This window comes from Mizuhopecten yessoensis, unplaced genomic scaffold, assembly GCF_002113885.1.
Source record: "Mizuhopecten yessoensis strain PY_sf001 unplaced genomic scaffold, ASM211388v2 scaffold193, whole genome shotgun sequence".
In the NCBI taxonomy this organism is placed as follows: Eukaryota; Metazoa; Mollusca; class Bivalvia; order Pectinida; family Pectinidae; genus Mizuhopecten; species Mizuhopecten yessoensis.
Genome location: NW_018403424.1, coordinates 91,401 through 114,817, shown reverse-complemented (window position 1 = coordinate 114,817; position 23,417 = coordinate 91,401). Strand labels below are relative to the sequence as shown.

The window sequence follows — 23,417 nt, the reverse complement described above, 5'->3', positions numbered from 1 at the left end:
ATGAAGTAACGAGATACACCTGTGACATAAGCCCTACTATGTATACGTCGACTCATAATGTGCTGGGGTAGGCAGTGGGTCCACAAGTTGTAGTATTGAGCAAGAGTAAAAGTTATAAGCAATATCCCTTTACTTACATTATAGATCATTTCAAAATTGCATCAACTTTATGACCTAACGTTATTTAAGCTAATGTTTTAATTTTTAACGTAAATACTAAAAGCCATGTTTACTAATCTAAATAAATGTAGACCATTGTCAAACCCCTGTGTCAAAACCCCAGCCATAGTTGACCTCTGGAATCCCTTCCGGTACAAGTGTAAACTAACAGTACTCAGTGCTGTACACAACACCTGTACATGGGGGTGTTATGTGGGAGATAGGGGTCGAAAAGGTAGGTTGACAGAATAGAAGTTGTCATATTTCTGAATTTATGAAATCGACACCTTTTTCATGTATCTTAAAACATATACTATTGGTGTTAACAGTTGTTCATGTACGACATAGGCTAGTCATGATCTACCTGGAGTGACCGAGGTACAGTATAAAGTACATTGTGTACTCATGAATGTATATCGATCGACCGTCTGTTGTCAGTATCACGCGTGCATTATACACTGTAAGTGGTAGAAGAGAAAACGACTGTACAACTGTCATAAGTGTACATGTTATGACGTGTTGATATAGATAGTAACAGTTATAACCGAAATGCATACTAATCAATATATATATACAGCTAGGAGTGCTAGCGTGCAGTCGGACTTTGGAGTGTCCTTTATGACTTCACACTGACTAACAGGTGTTGTATTTCATTTATGAACACGTTTTTAGCATGAATATTGTGATGTAAGAAATTAATATTTCATCAGCAAGAAAAAACACAAAACTTGCTATTCAAAGTTATTTTTTACCTAGGGTATATACACACATTTATTTGTTTAAATTGATTTTGAACTATAAAGGATTCTGGCCCCCATGGAAATTCCAAAAGGTTGGCAAGTATGCTTTGGTTTCTGCAGGCCAATTCACAATTGCCTGTCTATGGAAAATTCATAGGCACTGTTAGACAATGCATCAGGTACATCACATGGTGAGGAAATCAGAAGTATTCCCAGGATAGGAAGCAAATATTTAATTTGCATCTGCTCATTTATAGCGGATTTGGACCTGGACTGGGTCATTCATTGGTACATCTTTAAATGACCTCAGCTATAAATAGGACTTAAACAGATACAGTTATTTATTAAACAACCGTACCATAATCATCCTAATAAGCATCCCTACCCTTATAATTAAGTGTTCCCTATCCTGTTTTATGATCCAAGAGTCTCACCACTTCACTGCAATTAACCATTTCACCATTTTGGTAAAGTGAAGGGCCCCTGCCCCATTCTGATTTTCTCTAACCAAGATTTTTTTTTTGTGATTTTCATATTCAGGACATCAAATTGATGTGAAGTAAAACAGATTTGGTTAAAAAAGTCAAATAGAAAAAAAATGCTGAAACCCTTCATTTCACCATAATGGCAAAGTGAAGGACCCGTGCCCCACCCTAGTTTTTTTTACCCCAGATTTAATTTTTGTGATTTTCATATTCAGGACATCAAACTGATGGAATCTAAATGGATTTGGTTTAAAAAGAAGTCAAATAGAAAAATAAATGCTAAAACCCTTCATTTCCCATTATGGTAAAGTGAAGGGCACCTGCCCCACCCTATATTTTTTTACCCCAGACTTAATTTTTGTGATTTTCATATTCAGGACATCAAACTGATGGAATCTAAATGGATTTGGTTTAAAAAAGTCAAATAGAAAAAAAATGCTAAAACCCTTCATTTCCCATTATGGTAAAGTGAAGGGCACCTGCCCCACCCTAATTTTTTCTACTCCAAACATAATTTTTGTGATTTTCATATTCAGGACACCAAACTTATGAAATGTAAATCAGATTTGGTTTAAAAAAAATCATATAGAAAAAAAAATGCTAAAACCCTTCATTTCACAAGTGAAGCGCACCCCAGACATAATTTTTGTGGTTTTCAGATAGTATACATCAACTTGAAGTAAACCTAAAGAAAAGGAATAGAAAAAAGTTTGTTAGAATAGAAATCGATGGAACCCTTCATTTCACCATGGGGCGGGTTCATTTCACCATTATGGTAATATGAAACGCGGTTCATTTCACCATGCTTCACAATACCAGGTATCTTACAGAATTTTATGGAAAAATCATAAATACTAAATAAACCACAGTCAATCAACAACATGAAGTGCTCTGGATGGAAAAATCAAAGAAGGCAACAGGCCAAACCGGGGAAAAACCGAACCTCAGGTCATTATGTTGAGCTACATATGTAAATGTCTTGCCAACGGTAGTACACAGACCCAGTGATATCCAAAACGAAAGTAAGGGGAGGCAACTGTATGTACAAACAAATAAAGTGAAATTCTCTAGTGTTTTGCATGCAGTTGGACAGGGACCCTTAAGTAAAAGAAAAATTGTCCACCATTGCTATTATTTAAGAATTCCGAAATCATCTTAATTTTCCCAAATTGCTAAGCACCAAGGACACCAAGGACTAGTAGGTTGAATTTGACATGCATGTTCATGTACATGTATATGTATATGAAGGAAAATTGATTGATACAATATTGATACACTGGCTTAAAACTACAAATATCAGGATCGTTTGCTAAGTGTTTTCTTCTATCTTACCAGGGATTTAAAGGGCAGGACACATTGGCCATGGGTCCACTTGGAATTGAAATGGCCAATAAAACATCTGAGGAAATTTACTGTAGGAATTAGCCTTGAGTGTACTGTATTGACCTTTCTGTATATAATCACAGTATAATAAATGACCCACTGTAGAACGGTAGGTAAACTTTTAAGTAAAGCTGACAATATGGTGGTGTCTCCCTTAGTAGGCACCGTGCAGTCTTTATATGATATAAGCTGTTGCAGGGTATTTAAATCCCCAGAAAAACAAACAAAACTCTAATGAAAGAAAAAAACTGCATTGACAACACTTGTTGGGTCTATGAAGAATTGAGTTTGGCTTTTGAATATCCGGTTTCTGCAGGCCAATTCACAATTGCCTGTCTATGGAAAATTCATAGGCACTGTTAGACAATGCATCAGGTACATCACATGGTGAGGAAATCAGAAGTATTCCCAGGATAGGAAGCAAATATTTAATTTGCATCTGCTCATTTATAGCGGATTTGGACCTGGACTGGGTCATTCATTGGTACATCTTTAAATGACCTCAGCTATAAATAGGACTTAAACAATATAAAACCAAACTAAAACCAATCATTCATTAGTGACCTGAGATAGCTCTATTGGTAGGGCATCTGTATAGAGTTTGGAGGGTACCGAGTTCGAATCCTAGACTGGCCATTGCATGTTTGTTTCTTTCCTGTTACAGCTAAATATTCCCACAGAACTTGAGAAGGTGTTAATATGGTCTAAAGGGTGTCTTTGGGGTTGAAAATGTTATTGGAATTGGGAGGAATGTAGTGGAACCGGACTGGGTTGATAGTTGGCGACCAGCGGGTAGCTCATCAGAGTTCGGAGGGTCCCTGGTTTGAATCTCTGTCTGGCCATTTCATTCCTTGTTCTCTTGTTACACATATCCATTCATCCATATAGCATGATTTTAACTTTGTGGACATGATGAGGTCAAATAAAAAAATGTACCTGGTTACCCCACCTACCATAATTTTTTGTGCCTAAGCTAAACTTTTTCGAGGCAGTTTTCAGCTAAGGAAGCACACAGTAAGTGTTAGAGTAAAAAGAAAAAAATGTTATCAAAATGCCTACCTTCCGCAATTTTTTTCAGGCATGTAACGGGAAACAAACATGCTTTTTTTGTTTGGCCTGATTTTTGTTTGGCCTGATTTTTGTTTGGCCTGATGGTGTAAAAGCCTTTAAATAATTGCATTACAAACAGAAAGATGATCAACAACACCTCTATTGATCCCGTTAAAAAACGTATAATCTTTAATTTATTGAACAGGATCAGTTGATGACTATATACTCTACAAGCCCTGGTTGACAAGTTTGTGAGATTGTGACCCCTCTGACTGAAGCTTAAGTACTGGCACGTGTTGGTGTGATTCCCCAGTGAATACATGTTGCAAGTTTGTAATGACCTGATTTGCATAAATACATGTATGCATTTCTTACATCAAGTGAGAGTCATTCCTTTTATTCATCTCAGTCTATTGTTTTCCCCTCTAGGTGCAAGAGACGACCTAGATTGAGTCCTGATAAAACAGGACAGTTGAAAGTTGAAAGGTCATCAGATCTAGAGATCCCAAGAGGTCAAATAGCCATGGCATCAGCCCAGAATGAGGTCAAGCCAGATGTGCTAAAACTACACATGGCCACAGCCTATGACTGGGAGACGGATAAGAACAAGAAGAAGGACATCTTTGATGATGGAACAATGTCCTTTTTCTGGTAAGATTCAAATAAATTAGCAAAAAGAAATAATTCAAACCTTATTTCATGGATGATAATCCTATGGCCGCCTGTGCAAAGAAATGTGTCAAAAATGAGGGGAGGTCATTTTAGGGTCTCCCACCCTATGGAAAGTACGGAAAACTGGGGTGGGATTATTATCAGACATTCTTTATAAAGCCATTAACTTGAAAATTCACAACTTAGTACATACCTTTTGGAAATTAAACATTTGTGTTTTATCAGTTTGGAAATATGTGATATCAAAGTTTTATTTTGCTCACAAACAACATATGTATTAAACGTTTCAAAACCTTCTGGTCCCTTTGTCAAGCTTGACTACGTTTCAAGACCTTCTGGTCCCTTTGTCAAGCTTGACTAGGTTTCAAGACCAACTGGTCCCTTTGTCAAGCTTGACTAGGTTTCAAGACCAACTGGTCCCTTTGTCAAGCTTGACTAGGTTTCAAGACCAACTGGTCCCTTTGTCAAGCTTGACTAGGTTTCAAGACCAACTGGTCCCTTTGTCAAGCTTGACTAGGTTTCAAGACCAACTGGTCCCTTTGTCAAGCTTGACTAGGTTTCAAGACCAACTGGTCCCTTTGTCAAGCTTGACTAGGTTTCAAGACCAACTGGTCCCTTTGTCAAGCTTGACTAGGTTTCAAGACCAACTGGTCCCTTTGTCAAGCTTGACTAGGTTTCAAGACCAACTGGTCCCTTTGTCAAGCTTGACTAGGTTTCAAGACCAACTGGTCCCTTTGTCAAGCTTGACTAGGTTTCAAGACCAACTGGTCCCTTTGTCAAGCTTGACTAGGTTTCAAGACCAACTGGTCCCTTTGTCAAGCTTGACTAGGTTTCAAGACCAACTGGTCCCTTTGTCAAGCTTGACTAGGTTTCAAGACCAACTGGTCCCTTTGTCAAGCTTGACTAGGTTTCAAGACCAACTGGTCCCTTTGTCAAGCTTGACTAGGTTTCAAGACCAACTGGTCCCTTTGTCAAGCTTGACTAGGTTTCAAGACCAACTGGTCCCTTTGTCAAGCTTGACCAAGCTTGACTAGGTTTCAAGACCAACTGGTCCCTTCGTCAAGCTTGACTAGGTTTCAAGACCTTCTGGTCCCTTTGTCAAGCTTGACTAGGTTTCAAGCCCAACTGGTCCCTTTGTCAAGCTTGACTAGGTTTCAAGACCTTCTGGTCCCTTCGTCAAGCTTGACTTGGTTTCAAGACCAACTTGTATCTTTGTCAAGCTTGACTAGGTTTTATTTTGTACACAAACAACATATGTATTAAACGTTTCAAAACCTTCTGGTCCCTTTGTCAAGCTTGACTACGTTTCAAAACCTGGTCCCTTTGTCAAGCTTGACTAGGTTTCCAGACCAACTGGTCCCTTTGTCAAGCTTGACTAGGTTTCAAGGCCTTCTGGTCCCTTCGTCAAGCTTGACTAGGTTTCAAGACCAACTTGTGTCTTTGTCAAGCTTGACTAGGTTTTATTTTGTACACAAACAACATATGTATTAAACGTTTCAAAACCTTCTGGTCCCTTTGTCAAGCTTGACTACGTTTCAAAACCTGGTCCCTTTGTCAAGCTTGACTAGGTTTCAAGACCAACTGGTCCCTTTGTCAAGATACACTCATAGCTTCACAAAGGGACCAGTCAGTCTTGAAATGTTTTTACATGTTTAATATGCACATTGTTTGTTTATAAAAGTGAAACTTTGATAATAGACATCAGATATCATCAGAAATTGGACATCAGGTAATTGTGTGCTCCTCATCCTCAACCTGGTCCATACATGCTATAGGCCTACAGACACATTGTAGTGTATTGTATATTGTATTTCTATGAAATGGATTAAATTTGTAACATAGATCAAATATTAAACTGTATTTGAATTAGTATCTGTGTAAAATCAAATAGGAAAAAAACGTTTAAAAAATATCTGGAAATGTCTAAAATCTAAAATTGAAACATTTTCAGATTATTTTTTTTGATAAATGTTTGTTTTGTTTATGAGCAGATATCTATGTATACAAAAATGGTATTGTACCGAGTAGATCATAATGGAAATATTGTGATTTATTCACTTCAAAATTTTAATAGAAATATCATGTGTCATGTGGTGTGTAGCTGATTACATGTGTTCTTGCCTGTTCATCAATCTCTGTGACCTAGCTGATGACCTGTGTTCTTGCCTGTTCATCAATCTCTGTGACCTAGCTGATGACATGTGTTCTTGCCTGTTCATCAATCTCTGTTACCTAGCTGATTACATGTGTTCTTGCCTTTTCATCTTTCTCTGTTACCTAGCTGATGACCTGTGTTCTTGCCTGTTCATCATTCTCTATTACCTAGCTGATAACCTGTGTTCTTGCCTGTTCATCATTCTCTGTTACCTAGCTGATGACCTGTGTTCTTGCCTGTTCATCTTTCTCTGTTACCTAGCTGATGACCTGTGTTCTTGCCTGTTCATCATTCTCTGTTACCTAGCTGATGACCTGTGTTCTTGCCTGTTCATCATTCTCTGTTACCTAGCTGATGACCTGTGTTCTTGCCTATTTATCATTCTCTGTTACCTAGCTGATGAACTGTGTTCTTGCCTATTCACCATTCTCTGTTACCTAGCTGATGACCTGTGTTCCTGCCTATTCATCATTCTCTGTTACCTAGCTGATGACCTGTGCTCTTGCCTGTTCATCATTCTCTGTTACCTAGCTGTTGACATGTGTTCTTGCCTGTACATCATTCTCTGTTACCTAGCTGATGACCTGTGTTCTTGCCTGTTCATCATTCTCTGTTACCTAGCTGTTGACATGTGTTATTGCCTGTACATCATTCTCTGTTACCTAGCTGATGACCTGTGTTCTTGCCTATTCATCATTCTCTGTTACCTAGCTGATGACCTGTGTTCCTAGCTGATGACCTGTGTTCTTGCCTGTTCATCATTCTCTGTTACCTAGCTGATGACCTGTGTTCCTGCCTATTCATCATTCTCTGTTACCTAGCTGATGACCTGTGCTCTTTCCTGTTCATCATCCTGTATTACCTGTGTTCTGACCTGTGTTCTTGCCTATTCATCATTCTCTGTTACCTAGCTGATGAACTGTGTTCCTAGCTGATGACCTGTGTTCTTGCCTGTTCATCATTCTCTGTTACCTAGCTGATGACCTGTGTTTTTGCCTGATCATCAATCTGTTATCCAGCTGGCTTCCTTTGTTCTTACCTGTGTTTATAATTCTAACTGATCAGCATTTATAATATACTGATGATCTGAAAACCCTATGTTATACTCTGTAAACCTGGGTTTCAAAAGACGGTAACATGTTGATTTTTTCTCAAGGCAAGCCCACACCCTGACAGTGCTGGTCATGTTCGCTTGCTGCCTCCTGTACATTGCACTGTTTGATGATCAGGTGAATGACTCTGAATACAACAGTAAAAGGTGAGTACAGTAGAACTTCTTCAATGGATAATATTTACTTACACTAAATAGACATTTTCATAAGAATTTTGTTAGTTATCCTGTGATGTCTTAAGTTGGAAAAAAGGAGTATGGAAATGTGTTCAATAGTTTGTTCATACTCTCAAAAGCTGGGAACTAAACGAAATTAAGGAATCATAATTACTTAACCCTTCACCCCTGTGCACCATAATGGACCTATTCCCATAAAGCAAGATAGAGTCTACTAACGGTACATAGGGGTGAAAGGGTAAAGAGTAAACTTATTCATATTGCACATAATTTCAGTTTGAGGTTGCACCAGAGTTTATGTGAAAGATGTGATCACCATTTGTCTTGGAAACAGTACCTATGGATATATTTAGTATTATTTTACCTCCAGTCTTAAAGTCCTGGGATAACATAAAAATCAAGTTACTCTTGTACCCAGCTTTCGGGCTTACCCCTTCATCATTGATAGAAGGTCTTCATCCTTATGTCACATCCATATTTGAACGTGGATATGTAATTATGTAAAAGCAAAGACCATTCAGTCTATGATAAAGGGGCAAGCCCGAAACCTTAATGGATCAAGAGCAACTGTTGATATTTATTTCATGATTTTGTGTTCCCCATAGTAATTTTGTTTTACAACTCGGTTCATCATTACAAATCAATTATACAAGAGGGAATCATGAGGACTGTTCCTCGTCTGTTGGTGGATCGTGTGTCCAGGGCATACCTGTCCTCATATCACACATAATTCCACTCCTTAGTTATGTTAGTATCAAAAGAATACAAATATTAAAATACTTTGCTCAGGGTCTTGTCCCTATTTCCTATTGTAGTTCTTTTCAAACTGAACCTGGCAGCTGGAAAGTTCAGAAATGTACCTTATGACCGGAATTTAAGAAAGATAATTTGACTTGAATGTCACTACCCAGCATACATTTGGGAAAATAACAAAAATCACTCATTGTTTCCTGCTGCAAAACAATCTCGAAAACATAAAACCCCTAGAATAGATATTATTGAACATTTCTTTATAAAACAAACCTGTACACATCAGTCAAAGATCAGTCAGATAATTTTATTTAGTAACTTACCTGAAATGTCTTTATATGCACATACATTCGAGTACAACAACCTGGAAGAGAATCCGTGGTCTGAGGCCATCTTGTTGTGGTTTTGTTAGGCCTGATACTGATTCAGTATTGAAAATATAGAACAAATGTCACTCTAAGCCCCAATATTTCGAGCTCCTGGCCTTCTTCGAGGGCAAAAGTCATCGATTGTTTCAAGTAACTTTCATCTTGCTTATTCGAAGGTAAAGGAAATATTGGGACTTAGAGGGACATTTGTTTTATATTTTTTTTTTTTTTTTCCTTTGGAAATCATCTATTGTTTATGATTCAGTATTGGTTTGTTCGTTTAGAGGAGTCATTGCCATGGTGCTTGCCTTTTTGTTGTTCGGAGTGACACAGACACCTGATGGACCATTCAGAAGGCCACATCCAGGTTTGTGCAAATATTTACAGGTAACATTGAAAATCTTTTAAATTAAATTTTCGTAATAGTTGTATTATTTGCAATTATATCCATATGCCTTGTATTGTGGACTCTTGCTTCCTAAGAGGGTTAAATCTGATCAGCATTTTAATAAGAGCGTAGCTCTCGGGGGCCTAAGGCGCCCGAGCAAAGCTCTTTAATGGTAACACATGCGTGCATAAACAGAGTTGCTTCCCCTTTCTACACCTTGTCCTTGATATTTTTTCGTCCGAAAGTAGCCCTTCAGTGGGGAAACCAGATATGTATCCTTGAAGCAAAGACTAATAGAATCTTTCACCCCCTGGGGGGTGAGACAGGGGGATCTCAACCCGAGGGGTAAGATTCTTAAGTTGCCAAACTCAAGGCATCATTTAGAGGTGATTGATTTTCGAAATCCCAAAGGCAACATCATCACATGACCTGATTTTCAATTAGCAGAATACAGAACACACATCTGAGGTATTATAGAAGATATTGATCCTCAACGTGTAACTGAAGCAATTAAATTTAAAGTGGTGAGCGGCTTTAATGTCACACTGACATAATTCTAGTTTTAATTTCATCAATGTCTTTTATTTATAAATAACTTGCTTTAAATAAAATATTGAATTATAGTAATATTAATCATATATTTATACACCAGCATAGTGTTGCGGATAGAACAGTGAGACCCCTAATTTTGTCATTTGTATTTTGAAATCGGTCATCGTTCAGTGACTACTCTTTCATATATGATATCTCTTTAAGCTTTAATTCTTTAGCTCACTGGTTATCAATAACCATGAGCTTTAATGCTGTACCCCTGATGTCGGCATCCATCCTGAGAGTTATAAAGGTTTTGGTGTAAGTTTTTATCAAAAATGTGTGCAACTCCATATGTATGTGTCCCAAAAACTGTTTGGCATGAGCATCCTTTCTGGGTTAAGGTGTGATGTAATGACAATTTAACATTGAAATTAATCATTGTTTCACCAATCTTACTGTGTCAAAACTAACTTTTGCTTTTTCATTAAGATTACGGGTTTTTTAATAAACCTTTGAAAATGCACAATATTTGTTTCCATGTCTTCACCTGCATTTATTATTAGGTACAAGGCTAATGCATTTAACCCCTACATAATAGTATGTCTGTTCACATGTACTTTATTTAAGTCACATGACTGGTAAACTATATACATATATATGTTATATAAAGAAAACTTCTTAACAACGAGACTTTAGTACTTTCATCTCTTCTGGGAGATTCTTCAGACTGTTTATTTGAAGTATTGACGTCATAAACTATGACGTCACATAATAGTTAGCTATAACGACGTCCGCCATATACGTTCCCGGGAAGTTTTAGAAAGTATGTTTAAGAGTATTTGTAGTGCGATGGAAATTGTGGCTAATAATGACACTAAAGGAATTCTAAACCATTACTATATAAAAGTAGATAGCTGTTAATGGTAGCACTAATGTGTAGTTTTAAATGTGGGCCAAATTGTCGAATTCTGGCGATTAACTTTATGACCCAATATAACACAAATATTTCATCTTCTATTTTGTTGAATATATTGAAATTCCAATATAGAAGTACATATATTTCAGGGCTTGAAAGTAATCATCCAAAACCAAGGGAATTGAATAAACGAATTTTTAAAGAAATTTATCAAAAACTACATTTTGTGACTTGCATTGAGGAATTCTTAAGCTGATAAAGCTTTAAGCAATGTGGAGTAAACTTTTTATTAACTATCATGAAGTCGGACAGTAACTGGGTATTTAAATTCAAGGAAACGTGAATGTAGGAGAGTATAATTATCAAGTCAAGTATTGTGTTGAAAAGAAGCAATGTTTATTCATACATATGTTTGTGTACATAGTTTGGGGTAGTGACTGTGAGTCATACAATGAATGGCCATGTATTTATTTGTGCAATATTGTGTTGATAGTGATCTAGCTTTCAAATTATGGCATTTAGTTTGATTATATCGTAAAGAAAAAAATTAAGGATCCCTGCACCAAGGCCAAAAAGATATTGTGCATTGGATTTATTTTGTGGCATGACTTTTGCCTGGGTACTATTAAATTGTTTCTGAAAAATAAAATCTATAACTGCGAAATTTTATAAAGCAATTAAAATTAAAATAAATGAAAACTAATCAACATGTAGTGTTCTGAGTATTAAAATGCAACGTGGCCAGATTAAGATTGAAACCCTGGACCCCCGATTATTACTCTCACTCTCTAACCTTCTGAGCTACCTTGACACTGACCAAGTGGATTTTACTTTATTGTTTTCCTTGCAGTGGGGCAGGGATCCTTAATGAATGAAAAATGAAATAAGTGTGCTTTTAAGATAAAAATAGCAACAAAATTAGCGGAAAATTAAGAATCCAATGACATTATTCCAGTTCGGAATAAATTATCTTACTAAGAGCATAGAACAGTTAAGCGAAAATATCTAAAAAAGTGTTGTGTAAATTGATGAAACATTGATTCTGCCATGTTTTTAAATCTGACTGTATGTACTTGCGTTGACAGCATTCTGGCGTTTGGTGATTTGTGTCAGCATTGTTTATGAACTTTGCCTTGTCTACCTCCTTTTCCAGGTAAGTAACAAATGGTTTACTGCTCTTAAGGTCAGCTGCTGGTTGAATCAGCTTCTCTTTGGTCAAGTTACTCCTGTGGTCAGCTTTTCGTAAGATCAGCTTCTCTTTGGTCGAGTTACTCCTGTGGTTAGCTTTTCCTAAGATCAGCTTCTCTTTGGTTCAGTTGCTCTCGTGGTCAACTATTCCAATTAGCCTCTCTTTGGTTCAGTTGCTCCTGTGGTCAGCTATTCCTAAGGTCAGCTTTACTTTTATCCAGTTACTTCTGTGGTCAGCTATTACTAAGATCAACTGCACGTTGGTCAAGTTCCTATGGTCAGCTTCTCTTTGGTACAGTTGCACCTTTGGTCAGCTTTTCCTTAAATCAGATTCTCTTTGGTCCAGTTGTTCCTGAGGTCAGCTATCCCTAAGAGCAGCTTCTCTTTAGTACAATTGTTCCAGTGATCAACTAGTCTAAAGATGAGCTTCCTTTAGTCCAGTTGCTTCTGTGGTCAGCTATTCCTAATATCAGCTTCACTTTGGTCCAATTGCTCATGTGATCAGCCAAACCTAATATCAGCTTCTCTTTTGTCCAATTACTCCTGTGATCATCTATATCTAAGATCAGCTTCTCTTTGGTCCAGTTGTTCATGTGATCAGCTATTCCAAAGATTACCTTCTCTTTGGTCCAGTCGCTCATGTGATCATCTATACCTAATATCAGTTTCTCTTTTGTCTAATTGCTCCTTTGGTTAGCTTTTCCTAAAATCAGCTTATCTTTGGTCAAGTTGCTTCTGTTGTTATTTATCTCTACGATTAACTTCTCTTAGGTTCAGTTGCTCCTGTGGTCAGCTTTTCTTTACATCAGCTTGTCTTTTGTCCAGTTGCTCCTGTGGTCAGCTATTTTGTCCAGTTGCTCCTGTGGTCAGCTATTACTAAGATCAGTTTCCCTGTGGTCTAGTGGCTCTGAAGTCATCTGGTGCTGCTGAGATCAGCTTCCTTTTTATTCATTTGCTCCTTAGGTCATCTGCCTCTGCGGTTGTTTCGTCCCTGATACAGGTTCTTCTGATTTGGCTACACTGCACCAGTCAATCAGCCTCTCTCAGGCTAACTGTTCAGGGGTCAACTTCATTTTAGTTAATTTCTTCTAAATTCAGCTTCTCCTGAAGTCAGCTTCTCCTGAAGTCAGCTTTTTATAGTTAATTTGTTTGTGGGGTCAGCTGCCCGTGGGTTCAGCTTATTGCAGCACATTTGCTTTAAGCATCAATTACTCTTGGGGTAAATTCTTTTTAGTTCAGTTGCTTCTTGAGATCAATGGACAAATGTTCAGCTTCTCTTTGTTTCTGCATGAGTTCAGCTGCCAATGCATTAACTTTCAACATTGCTTTTGAATAGATTAATACAGATTTAAAATATCGTTATGCAAAATATATAGCATTAATCTAACATTTGTGAAATATTGTGAAATATAAAGATGAGGATTTACATACGGCGGCATAATTTGAATAGTGAATTTCATGCCTCTAATTATTTTTCTGTAGTCAAAAAAGGATGCCCGTCAGCTTCTTACCCACTTTGATGACAGACTTGGGAGGGAGATGCCGGAGAAAGCTTATGGAGGGAATTGTTTTATTTACGACCCTGACAACACTGACCCATTTCACAACCTGTGGGTGAGTTATTTCTCTTTGCCAACAACTATCGGTCCTTTTTCAACCTGTGGGTGCATTATAACTTTATAGCTATAACAACCCTAATCTGTTTACAACCTGTGGGTGCATTATAACGTTATAGCTATAACAACCCTAATCTGTGTACGACTTGTTGATTAGCCATTTCTATAACCCTTTCAAATTGGACTTCTTGTTAATACAATTGTAAAATTACGACATCGTGATATGTCAAAACTATAACCAATTTGATTCCATTATTTGTGATCATTCTCTTTATGTTTTCCTTTCAGGACAAAGTAGATGTGTTTGTTCCAACTCATTTCTTTGGGTGGTGGGCAAAGGTAAGATGTCCTGTGGGTAAAAGCTTATTTTTTTGTAACAGGAAAGCTACATGTAGATTGTAAGGAGAACATTAATTATTTCAATAATAGCTTTGCGACTTAATTTTATATGTATTATAACACAAAATCGAACTCTTGGAAGGGAAAGGATCCTTGTACAGCTGCCATAAACAGTATTGGAAACTGTTTTTTTTTCGGCATGATCATAGCTTTGAAAGGAAAACAATATATTGCGGGAATTTTATGAGAAAGAATAAAGATTAAACAATTGAAATGTAATCAAAAACAGTGTTAACATTTAGCGAGGCTAAACCGGGATTCGAAAGCAGGACTTTGGACTGTTTTCATACAGGTTCAGTTTCCTTCTATGTAAATGTATATGTAAGAACCAACCTTTGTCAACTGCATAAGGGAGATATTATTTAGCAGTAGTACGACACATTTAATCTGATTTGTAATTTCTTTTATCTGCAAACATTTTAAGTCGGTGTACTCTGCTATTATTATGATGAATTTGAGGTGTTTTAGGACTCGCTTTACTAAATCATTTACACTATGTTATTACCTAGCTTTTGAGCTAACAGCTTTTATAATTGAAGTTCAAAACTAGTGACAGCTGTCTTGATTCATAGATACATACAAAGGCTTAAAAACATTCTTGGCTGCTTTAATGGTATATAAGAGCGTTACTGTCTTCTGATTTTGACAACCAGAAGTTCCAAGCAAACAGAGACAGGAACATCCATGATATTTGACACCATATAAATATGCCATCACATATCAAAATCTACTAGTACTTTCCAATGTTAAATACATTGTATCTGTAGCTTTCATTCAATGAAAATATGTCAACAATTACACATTTAACATACTCAGAGGCACTGTATTGAACCAAACAAATTCTAAGTAGAAATTACAATCGTATGAACCACTTGGTGATTGGCTGATTTAGTTGTGCGAGTCCTTTTAGTAACGCCTAGTGGAGGGTACCTAATCCTGTTTGGTCTATTTGACAGACGCTAATACTGAGGGACTGGTGGTTATGTACTGTGCTGAGTATCATGTTTGAATTACTCGAGTATACACTGGAACATCAGCTGCCAAACTTTAGCGAATGCTGGTGGGATCACGTGAGTAGAAATGTATTTAATGCAAAACAATCCACTCAGTTTATATCATATAGGCAGGAACAATCCACTCAGTGTATACCATATAGGCATGAATAATCGACTCAGTGTATACCATATAGGCAGGAACAATCCACTCAGTGTATACCATATAGGCAGGAACAACCCACTCAGTTTATACCATATAGGCATTTACGCCCAAATGATATTTTCGTGGGTAAATATCATGATCATAAAAATATGAGCCGCAGAATAATAAGAAAAGCGTGAAAATGAGCTCCGATAATAAACTTCATAATCGTGATGTCATCATGAAATAGCGCACACGTAGTTATGGCGATTCATATATATTAAGAGTGAAGATGTGTGAAAATAGGTTATATCACACATCAAATAGTATTAATCATGATTTCTTTAACTAAACACACGTATTTGATGTAGTTAAATATGCTGTCATAAAGCCTATTCATTTGACTATTTGACAATTTATATGCTAAGTGTCCCGTCTCTGTGTTTAAAGGAACTATTTAGTCAAATGACAACCTGAAAATCGTGTCGATACTGAAAATATATATCTCCTTACGAAAGTTTCCGTAGTTCAATATCCGGCCAGTGCCTTTCAGTGAAAAGTAAATATGTACAGCACTACGCTGTCGATCGACGAAACAAAGGATTTTGAATTTACTGATAAAAAACGCCAAGAAAAAATTGCCTCTTGTAAATTTCTCGACATGAATTGTTCGTAAGGAGTATCAAACTATAGTATGATGAAGAATTTTGTGACAAAGTTATAAAAAAAACTTACTCCACTAAATTGTCCCTTTAACACTGACAATTTAGTTCCTTCAAAATCGCGAAAATACGCCCATGTAAATCACCAGCAATACGGTATTTTGTTTACAAGATAAGGTTATGTTATCATATTAAAATACAAAGATGTTAACACATGATAATAAGACATTTAATTGTACTGATTGCTTGTGTCAGTGGTGGAAAACAAATCCTTACCCAGCAATATGTTTGATTACCCATATTGTATATGAAAGGATTGAATGACTGCAAGGCAATACATACACTTGACTACTAGAATTGTAGCAAATAGGATTGAATAAATACCAGGCAGTACACTTAATTACTGGCACTGTAGAAGAAAGGGGACAAAACATGGCTCGTCGTTAAATGTTAGCTGTTGATGGGATGTAAAGCACAAACAACTAAACCCTTATGTACTGAGCATGTTTAGTATGTTGTTAACCAATATTTACCATCCAGATAAATCCACACTCATTAGGGAGGGACAGGTTAAAGTATAGTGCAAATTCCCCAGTAAGCAATACGCATGATTTATGTGCTATGATGTGAAATGTCATTCATTATTAGCTGATTTTCATTTGTAGTGGATCATGGATGCCCTGTTGTGTAACGGTCTGGGGATCTACTTTGGTATGAAGACACTCAACTACATATCTATGAAACCATATCATTGGAGAGGCATGTGGAACATACCCACATACAGGTAATTATCAGTCACAGGTAACCATAATCATGTACATACAAATGACCTTACACACCTTCAGGTAATCATTCAAGTTTTTACGAAGACATGCGTATGTTCATGTTTGAGTTTATCTTATGCCCATTCACACATACTCAACAGTCTTGTTTCCATACTATCTATAGGTAACCAGGTAACTATACCTAAGTACAACCACAAAACAGTCAGGAGAATTTAAACCAAAATTCCATTGCCCCTAAAATCATTTTAATTTTGAGATTGATAATTGCAGTAGTTAATAACTCAATTATCATCATGATTTAATCACAGTCATGATTCACGGTTGCGCATTTACCAGTTGTGTATGTCTGACGTCACTGTGACCATGGCCCTGTTTTAGACCCAAATCGTATTATTAATAATCAATGCATAATTTGTTCTAAAAAGACATGAATATTTCAATTACTACCTTAAGTTTGCAACATTCATTTTGTTTATTGGACGTGTTTTAGAACATATTGTGGAAAATGAATGTTTCCCACTAAATCATATTGTGAAATTTATATTAGCATTACACGAATGAACAAAATCATTGGGATTTTCCTAAATGTATGCTTACCGTTATGAAAGTTTGGAACAATGTACACGAAAGTTAACAGGGATAAGGGAAGACTACTGTGATCAGCCATTATATGCAGCACACCAAGAACATATTTGGAATAATCATCGTGACATCTAGCATTAAAGTTTCAGTGATTTGCCAGGATTTTTCCTGGCTGCAGCTTCCGTGAGGGATAATTGGTGTTTATCGCCATTTTTACGGCTAAGTCATAAGGACATATAGATTGCGAGGAATCACCGTGATTACAATACCATGATGAGCTGATTTTCCGCACCTCGCTAAATTGCTGTATTTTGTATTTCTGGTTTACACCATTTTGATGGTGCTGTGTAACCAGAAACATGGGTATTCATAGTCATGCAAGCTGCAGAAAATCCATATAGTTGATGTACATGTTGATGTTCCATTCTCGAAAATATTTCGCCAAGCAATAGGTAACACTTCCAAAATATACAACCATGGACTTTTTGTTTGTTTAGAAAGTGAGTGTGAAAATGGAAAGCTTTGACGTTTTCCGTGCATATTCATGGCCAACTGCCATTACTTTTCACCAATATCATATGTGTTTGTTAGTGGGAAGATCAAGAGACTAGCACTCCAGTTCACACCATATAGCTGGACAGACTTTGACTGGAAACCACTATCAAGTCTCAAACGCTGGTTTGCCATGCTTGGAGTCATCGCCATTGTAAGTATTAATGTGATATTCTTGAGATCATAGCCACAGAATTTGTTTTTTATGTTGCATTTTTGCAATTTTGAGTCTGATTTGCTATGCTGTTTTGCCATTGCCACAGTTGCATGGGGTCATGCTACAATTTCATTGCTACTGCATGTTAAGTTTATCAATGCTAAAGATCTGCTCCACTACAAATATGGATAAATATGGTTTGTCATTCTAAGTGGTATTGCTACTATAAATGTGGTTTTCCATGTTGTCATTTCTGCCAATGTAGGTCTGGTTTGACATTATCACTAAAAAATAGTTTTCCATGGTGAAGGTCATACTCATTGCCATCAGCACATATAATATGGTTTGTCATTCTGAGGGTATAAGTATGGTTTATTAGCTTACCTAGCTTGAAGGGCCAGTGAGCGGCTTCAATCATCCGTCATCTGACACCAAATTTCCATCTGTATTACATTAAACTTTTCCCTTTAAAACACTACTAATTTTTGATTGCTCAGTTGAGTTTGACTACATTTGGCCGAAAGGGACTCGAATTTAGAGGTTGATCTTAAAAGACAGAAACCTTCTTCTTCCGTACCATTTAAGGATTTTAACCAAATTTGTTCTAGAATATCTTTCGGTAAAATAAATATTTCTGGAGTTTCTATAAATGGACTGTTTTATCACTGCAGGTCTAGTTTGGCATTCTATACCTCATTGCTGAAATAATTCTATTTTCAATGATGGAGGATTTTATCATTAAAAGCCTTGTTTTGCGTTCTATGCCTCATAGCTGGAATCAATTTGGTTTTCCATGCCGAAGAGTTTTTACAACTGTAAGCCTAGTTTGACATTTTATACCTCATAGCTAAATGATTTGGTTTTCCCTACCGGAGGCTTTTATCAATGTCGACCTGGTTTGCATTCTAAAACTCGTTGATGAAATAGATTTGGTTTTCCGTGCTGTAAGATTGTACTACTATAGGCTATTCCAAAACTAGGTAATGTGCTTCATTACGAATTTGTTTGGTTCGATGTTTGCAGTTCCTTCTGGCAGAGCTGAACACATTTTACCTGAAGTTTGTTCTGTGGATTCCACCGGAGCATTACCTCAATCTTACTCGCCTGTTCCTGTTCCTGTGCATGGGTGGGGCTGCGCTGCGGGAGACATTCCAGTACCTTGATGACCCGTAAGTATGAGCTCAAACGATATGAATTCTGACAGGAAACAAGAAGACAATACCATTGGCATCACATTTGTAGACAGAAGTGAACGTTAAATTCGTCTGGCTTAAAATGCCTGTGAAGTTACCATTATGTTGGCCTGATGCTTAGCGTCTGATATTTATAAGGCTATTTGCGATTTGCCATGAAAGTTGTCGGCATGAAAAACTACATATAGATGTTAAATGCATTACCAAAAGGATCTTATCTGTAAACATCTTGCAGCACAAATACATCAATTCGCTATCAAATATCACCTCTGCTAGTGATTGAACTAAAAGCATTGATTAAAAGTGCAGTGCTGAACTGAATGAGCTAGGTCCCTAGAGCCATGCATATACGTGAGCATCAATGATTTGCCTGTAACTGATGTCCTTTTTCCCAAATGCCTTTGCCAGGGATTAAACTTTGGATTAATCATATACAGTCGAACCTCGTTATCTTGAACTCGTATAACTCGAAGACCCCGTTTAATTCAAACTAATTCATCGATCCCGGCCAAAACTCTTCTTAATCTTAGTAATAAAAACTCTGAAAATTCGAACTCTGAAAACTCGAAAAACTCGGATATCCCGGAGTGAAACATAGGTCCCAACAACGTAAATCCTACATAAAAATATCTTCTACCTCGAAGTTTCTTAAGATTCACAAGTCTATCATATATTCTTTAATTATTTGATAATATTAGACGCAGTGCTACGGTAAACATCGTTCTAAATGTAGTTTACTGATTGAGGTCAAGTTAAATATCCTCCAAGTGATTCATTATTGAGTGACATAGGTAAGACACCACTGTCGAATTAGGAAAAGGTGACACATTATGATATCAAGGACTTTTAATTGAATGCTTCAGCATGGGAGTGGTTTATCATTTTAGGACCTGTAAGAAGTTTGGACACCAATCCTGGCTTATCGCAGCCATCATCATTACGGAGGGACTTATTTGTGTCAAGTTTGACTGGGAGACCATCAGTAAACCCCTTCCCACACATGTCACTGTCTTCTGGTTGTGCGGTCTGCTTGGGCTTGTTCTTCTGACAGTGTGGAAGTTTTACATTTACCGTGATGTCAAAAGTGATGTACCTTTATCAAAACGCACATTCCAAGAATCAAATGATAGCTATAGAAATAATAACTCTGATTTGTCAAAGGAACAGAAAGATGGTAAAAATATTAGGCACCGTTTTCAAACCTCCTGATATCTGATTGGTGGGAAAATGTTTCAAAAAACATTTCAGAGGTCAAAATATTTTTGCTAGGGATTTGTGCATGTGTAATTGATGTTGATAGAGGACGCATCTGATTGGTTCATAACTTGGACTCAACTAACTTTAGTGTCCCCTCGATGATATACTGTGTAACTTCCTTAGCCTCTGAGTATTCTGGAATATTTTCCTGTCCATGATTGGATTATTTTCTCGTGAAATGTTATTAATATAATTTACAATCAGTTACTCTCTTGTTAAAAACGAATTGATTTGAACTAAAAAACAAAAACGAAAAGAAAAAAAGAAAAACAAATACATTTGTATTAACACCAGAATCACTCCCTATGGCTATTATAATCAAAATAATTTTTAATTCATACATGACAATCGTTCCGTATATTCCGGTTTGTTTGGTTACTACGCTTGCTCAATACCCTATAGAATGTTTCACGTGTTCGGTCTGTGTGGAACAGGTTTTAGCATTGTGCCTTGGTAAACTATATTTTTACACTGAATTCAATTATAGGTGCTGATGTGCTATAAACAATGTATGATATATTTATATATATATAACATATTTTTAGCTTTTGCATTTTTACATTGATGCATGGATACATTTACTTTTACAATGCTATGATTGGTGAAACATGTTGTCACCTAGGTACACGTCGCCTGGTCAAACACTTCGTCTACAATTTTAGGTAATCACTCACCTAGTTATATAAATATACATGTAAACAGTATTATTTTATAATAATGATGAAACAATGATATTAAGCTTACATTAATTGCTATTCATTGCCCGGATTGAGTCATGGAGGGGGTCTTAATGTTGGAGTAAACCGAAAATTTTGAAAAAAAATCACGTGGTCGGACAGGTGACCAAGTGCATTCTCGTTTATTGAGGAAAACTGTTTTTCTAGTGCTTACATTTACAAAAAGGATGTCTTAGGTGGTTAAGATATTTTAAACTGTTAAATTTTGAAATGAAGAAAGAAATGAAACAGACTTGAAATAAGTGTATCTAAACTGAGAAAGAGTATTTCTGTCATTGATATCTGGCATTGGCAAGTCGATGATGACAATTGTTTCTTTTCTGTACATTTGTTTCTAAGGATCCCTGTACCCCTGCATTGTGTTTTGTTTGGTATATACAGTCGCTTTTGATGTTACTGCAGCGCAGTAGGGACGTGACACTTCTGTAGGCTAGGTAGCTCAGTTGGTTAAAACGATTTGAGGTCTAGGGTTTGAATCCTGGTCAAGCCACGCTGATTTTTTTTTACTCTCAAAACAATTCTTGAGTATATTTTGTTTCTTTCATCTTTATTTAATTTATATAAAAGTCCCGCAAGATATGTTCCTTTTTTTCTAAAATGATTTATCAAAGCTAGCCATTCCGGTAAACACCTATTTAACGCGTAATGACAGTTTTTGGCAGTGGCACGCGGCTCCTTGATTAACTCAGATAAGTGGGAGTTTTAACACCATAACAGTCTTAAATCCATTGTTTTATCTAGATAAAATATGTTGGTTCATAATATGTAACTATGGAGAGGAATAAATACCTTTTAAATGTACATGCAGTTGATTTTTTAGACATCTTTAATAATAAAGGAAACGGTAGGACTCTGACACGGATAAATAAGGTTGTCTCAAGATAAAAACGGGTCTAGAAATAAGAATTAATTTATTTTTGGATACATATTTGAAAACAAAGGTACAGGTGATAACAATAAAACGGGTAGGTGTGTGTCAACCCAGTAAGATTGTTTGTATTGCCTGTACGGTTTTAATTAGCCGGTTCTGTCAAACAGCTACAGTTTTGTAGGACAGCGAAATTTCGGCAACTGAAAGTATTTACGAATATACCATCTTTTATTTAACCAGAATTGATCAATGTTGAAATACCTTATATATCTTCATTTTCCCATGGTTTGCAGAAGTTTAACTAGATGTCAATCGATGATTTGATTGAGTTTGATATATTTCATCTCGTATATGTAAAGCGGCTACTCTTTGCTTATGAACACCTAGGAAATTGATGTCCATGTTGGACTCAGGAAGCCATGCTCTTACAAATCGCAACCTGCATTTTTGTTGACCACGATATGTTATGCATTGATAGTAGAAAGGTTATGTTTATCAATCAGTAAACATTTTTGTGTGACGTTTCAGTGACTAGTACGATACGAACCCTGTCACCTTCACTAGACTAAAGTCCAGTAACGCGTAATATTTTAAAGATGTAATCGTATGCTTTACTGACTGTGATATATAACTTTTCTACTATTCATACTTACAAACATGACGAAAATATGCAGGAATATGGTAAACATGCAGTGTAAATGACGTTATTTGCTGTGGTAAGGAGCTTCTGATTCCACAGAGTGTCTGCAGATGTGGTGTAACATGTTACCTGAAGCCGACAACCATATTTGGTAGCTCTGTCTAAATGCTCATCAACGGACGCTTCACTGTCAACAGAAGTGATGTTGATGTTGATGAAAATTCAAAGGTTAATGTAAGAATGTTCAAAGTAGAACACCAAACCATAGCAACAGTATTCAGTTAGATTATATTGATCACGTGACCGAAAAACAAAATTATCCCGGTCTTTTCCCCTCCTTCGGAACCTTGCTAGTGCAATGCATCCCCGTTTCCACCCCCTCTACCCCAGAATGTTGTGATAAGAGGGGAAATCTTCAGCATTGCCTTAAATTCCCCCTCAATTATTTAAGAATAATACAGAATCAAAGTGATTGCATTGGATGCAATTAAATATTAATTGAGGAGCTTAATTTGTTCTTCCTATATGTATTTATTTCCTTGGATTTTTTCCGTCATTCAATTTGCTTTGATTCCTCGTGTTCCTATCTTCACATTGTCACACTGACGACATATTAAATTGATTCATTCTATGCCCGAATCCAATGATATCTGTTAGTCGTTGACTAGCTGTATTAGTGATGTACAAGTATTTTCTAAAGTATGTTTTCGTATGTACATGTATTTGTAATATTTCTTATGTTAGCTTTTTACA

At 36.6% G+C, this 23,417-nt stretch overlaps 1 protein-coding gene across 1 annotated transcript; it reads left to right on the top strand.

Moving 5' to 3' along the window:
* Positions 1–311: 311 nt before the first annotated feature.
* On the top strand, positions 312–21,660 carry LOC110458923 (phosphatidylserine synthase 2-like). The gene is made up of 12 exons (XM_021510942.1): positions 312–394; positions 4,247–4,468; positions 7,801–7,902; positions 9,335–9,417; positions 11,974–12,041; positions 13,559–13,690; positions 13,981–14,031; positions 15,048–15,161; positions 16,556–16,674; positions 17,849–17,963; positions 18,990–19,135; positions 20,047–21,660. Exons 2-12 carry the CDS (start codon positions 4,341–4,343, stop codon positions 20,366–20,368), a joined length of 1,380 nt encoding a protein of 459 aa, XP_021366617.1. The 5' UTR covers positions 312–394; positions 4,247–4,340; the 3' UTR covers positions 20,369–21,660.
* The last annotated feature ends 1,757 nt before the right edge of the window (positions 21,661–23,417 follow it).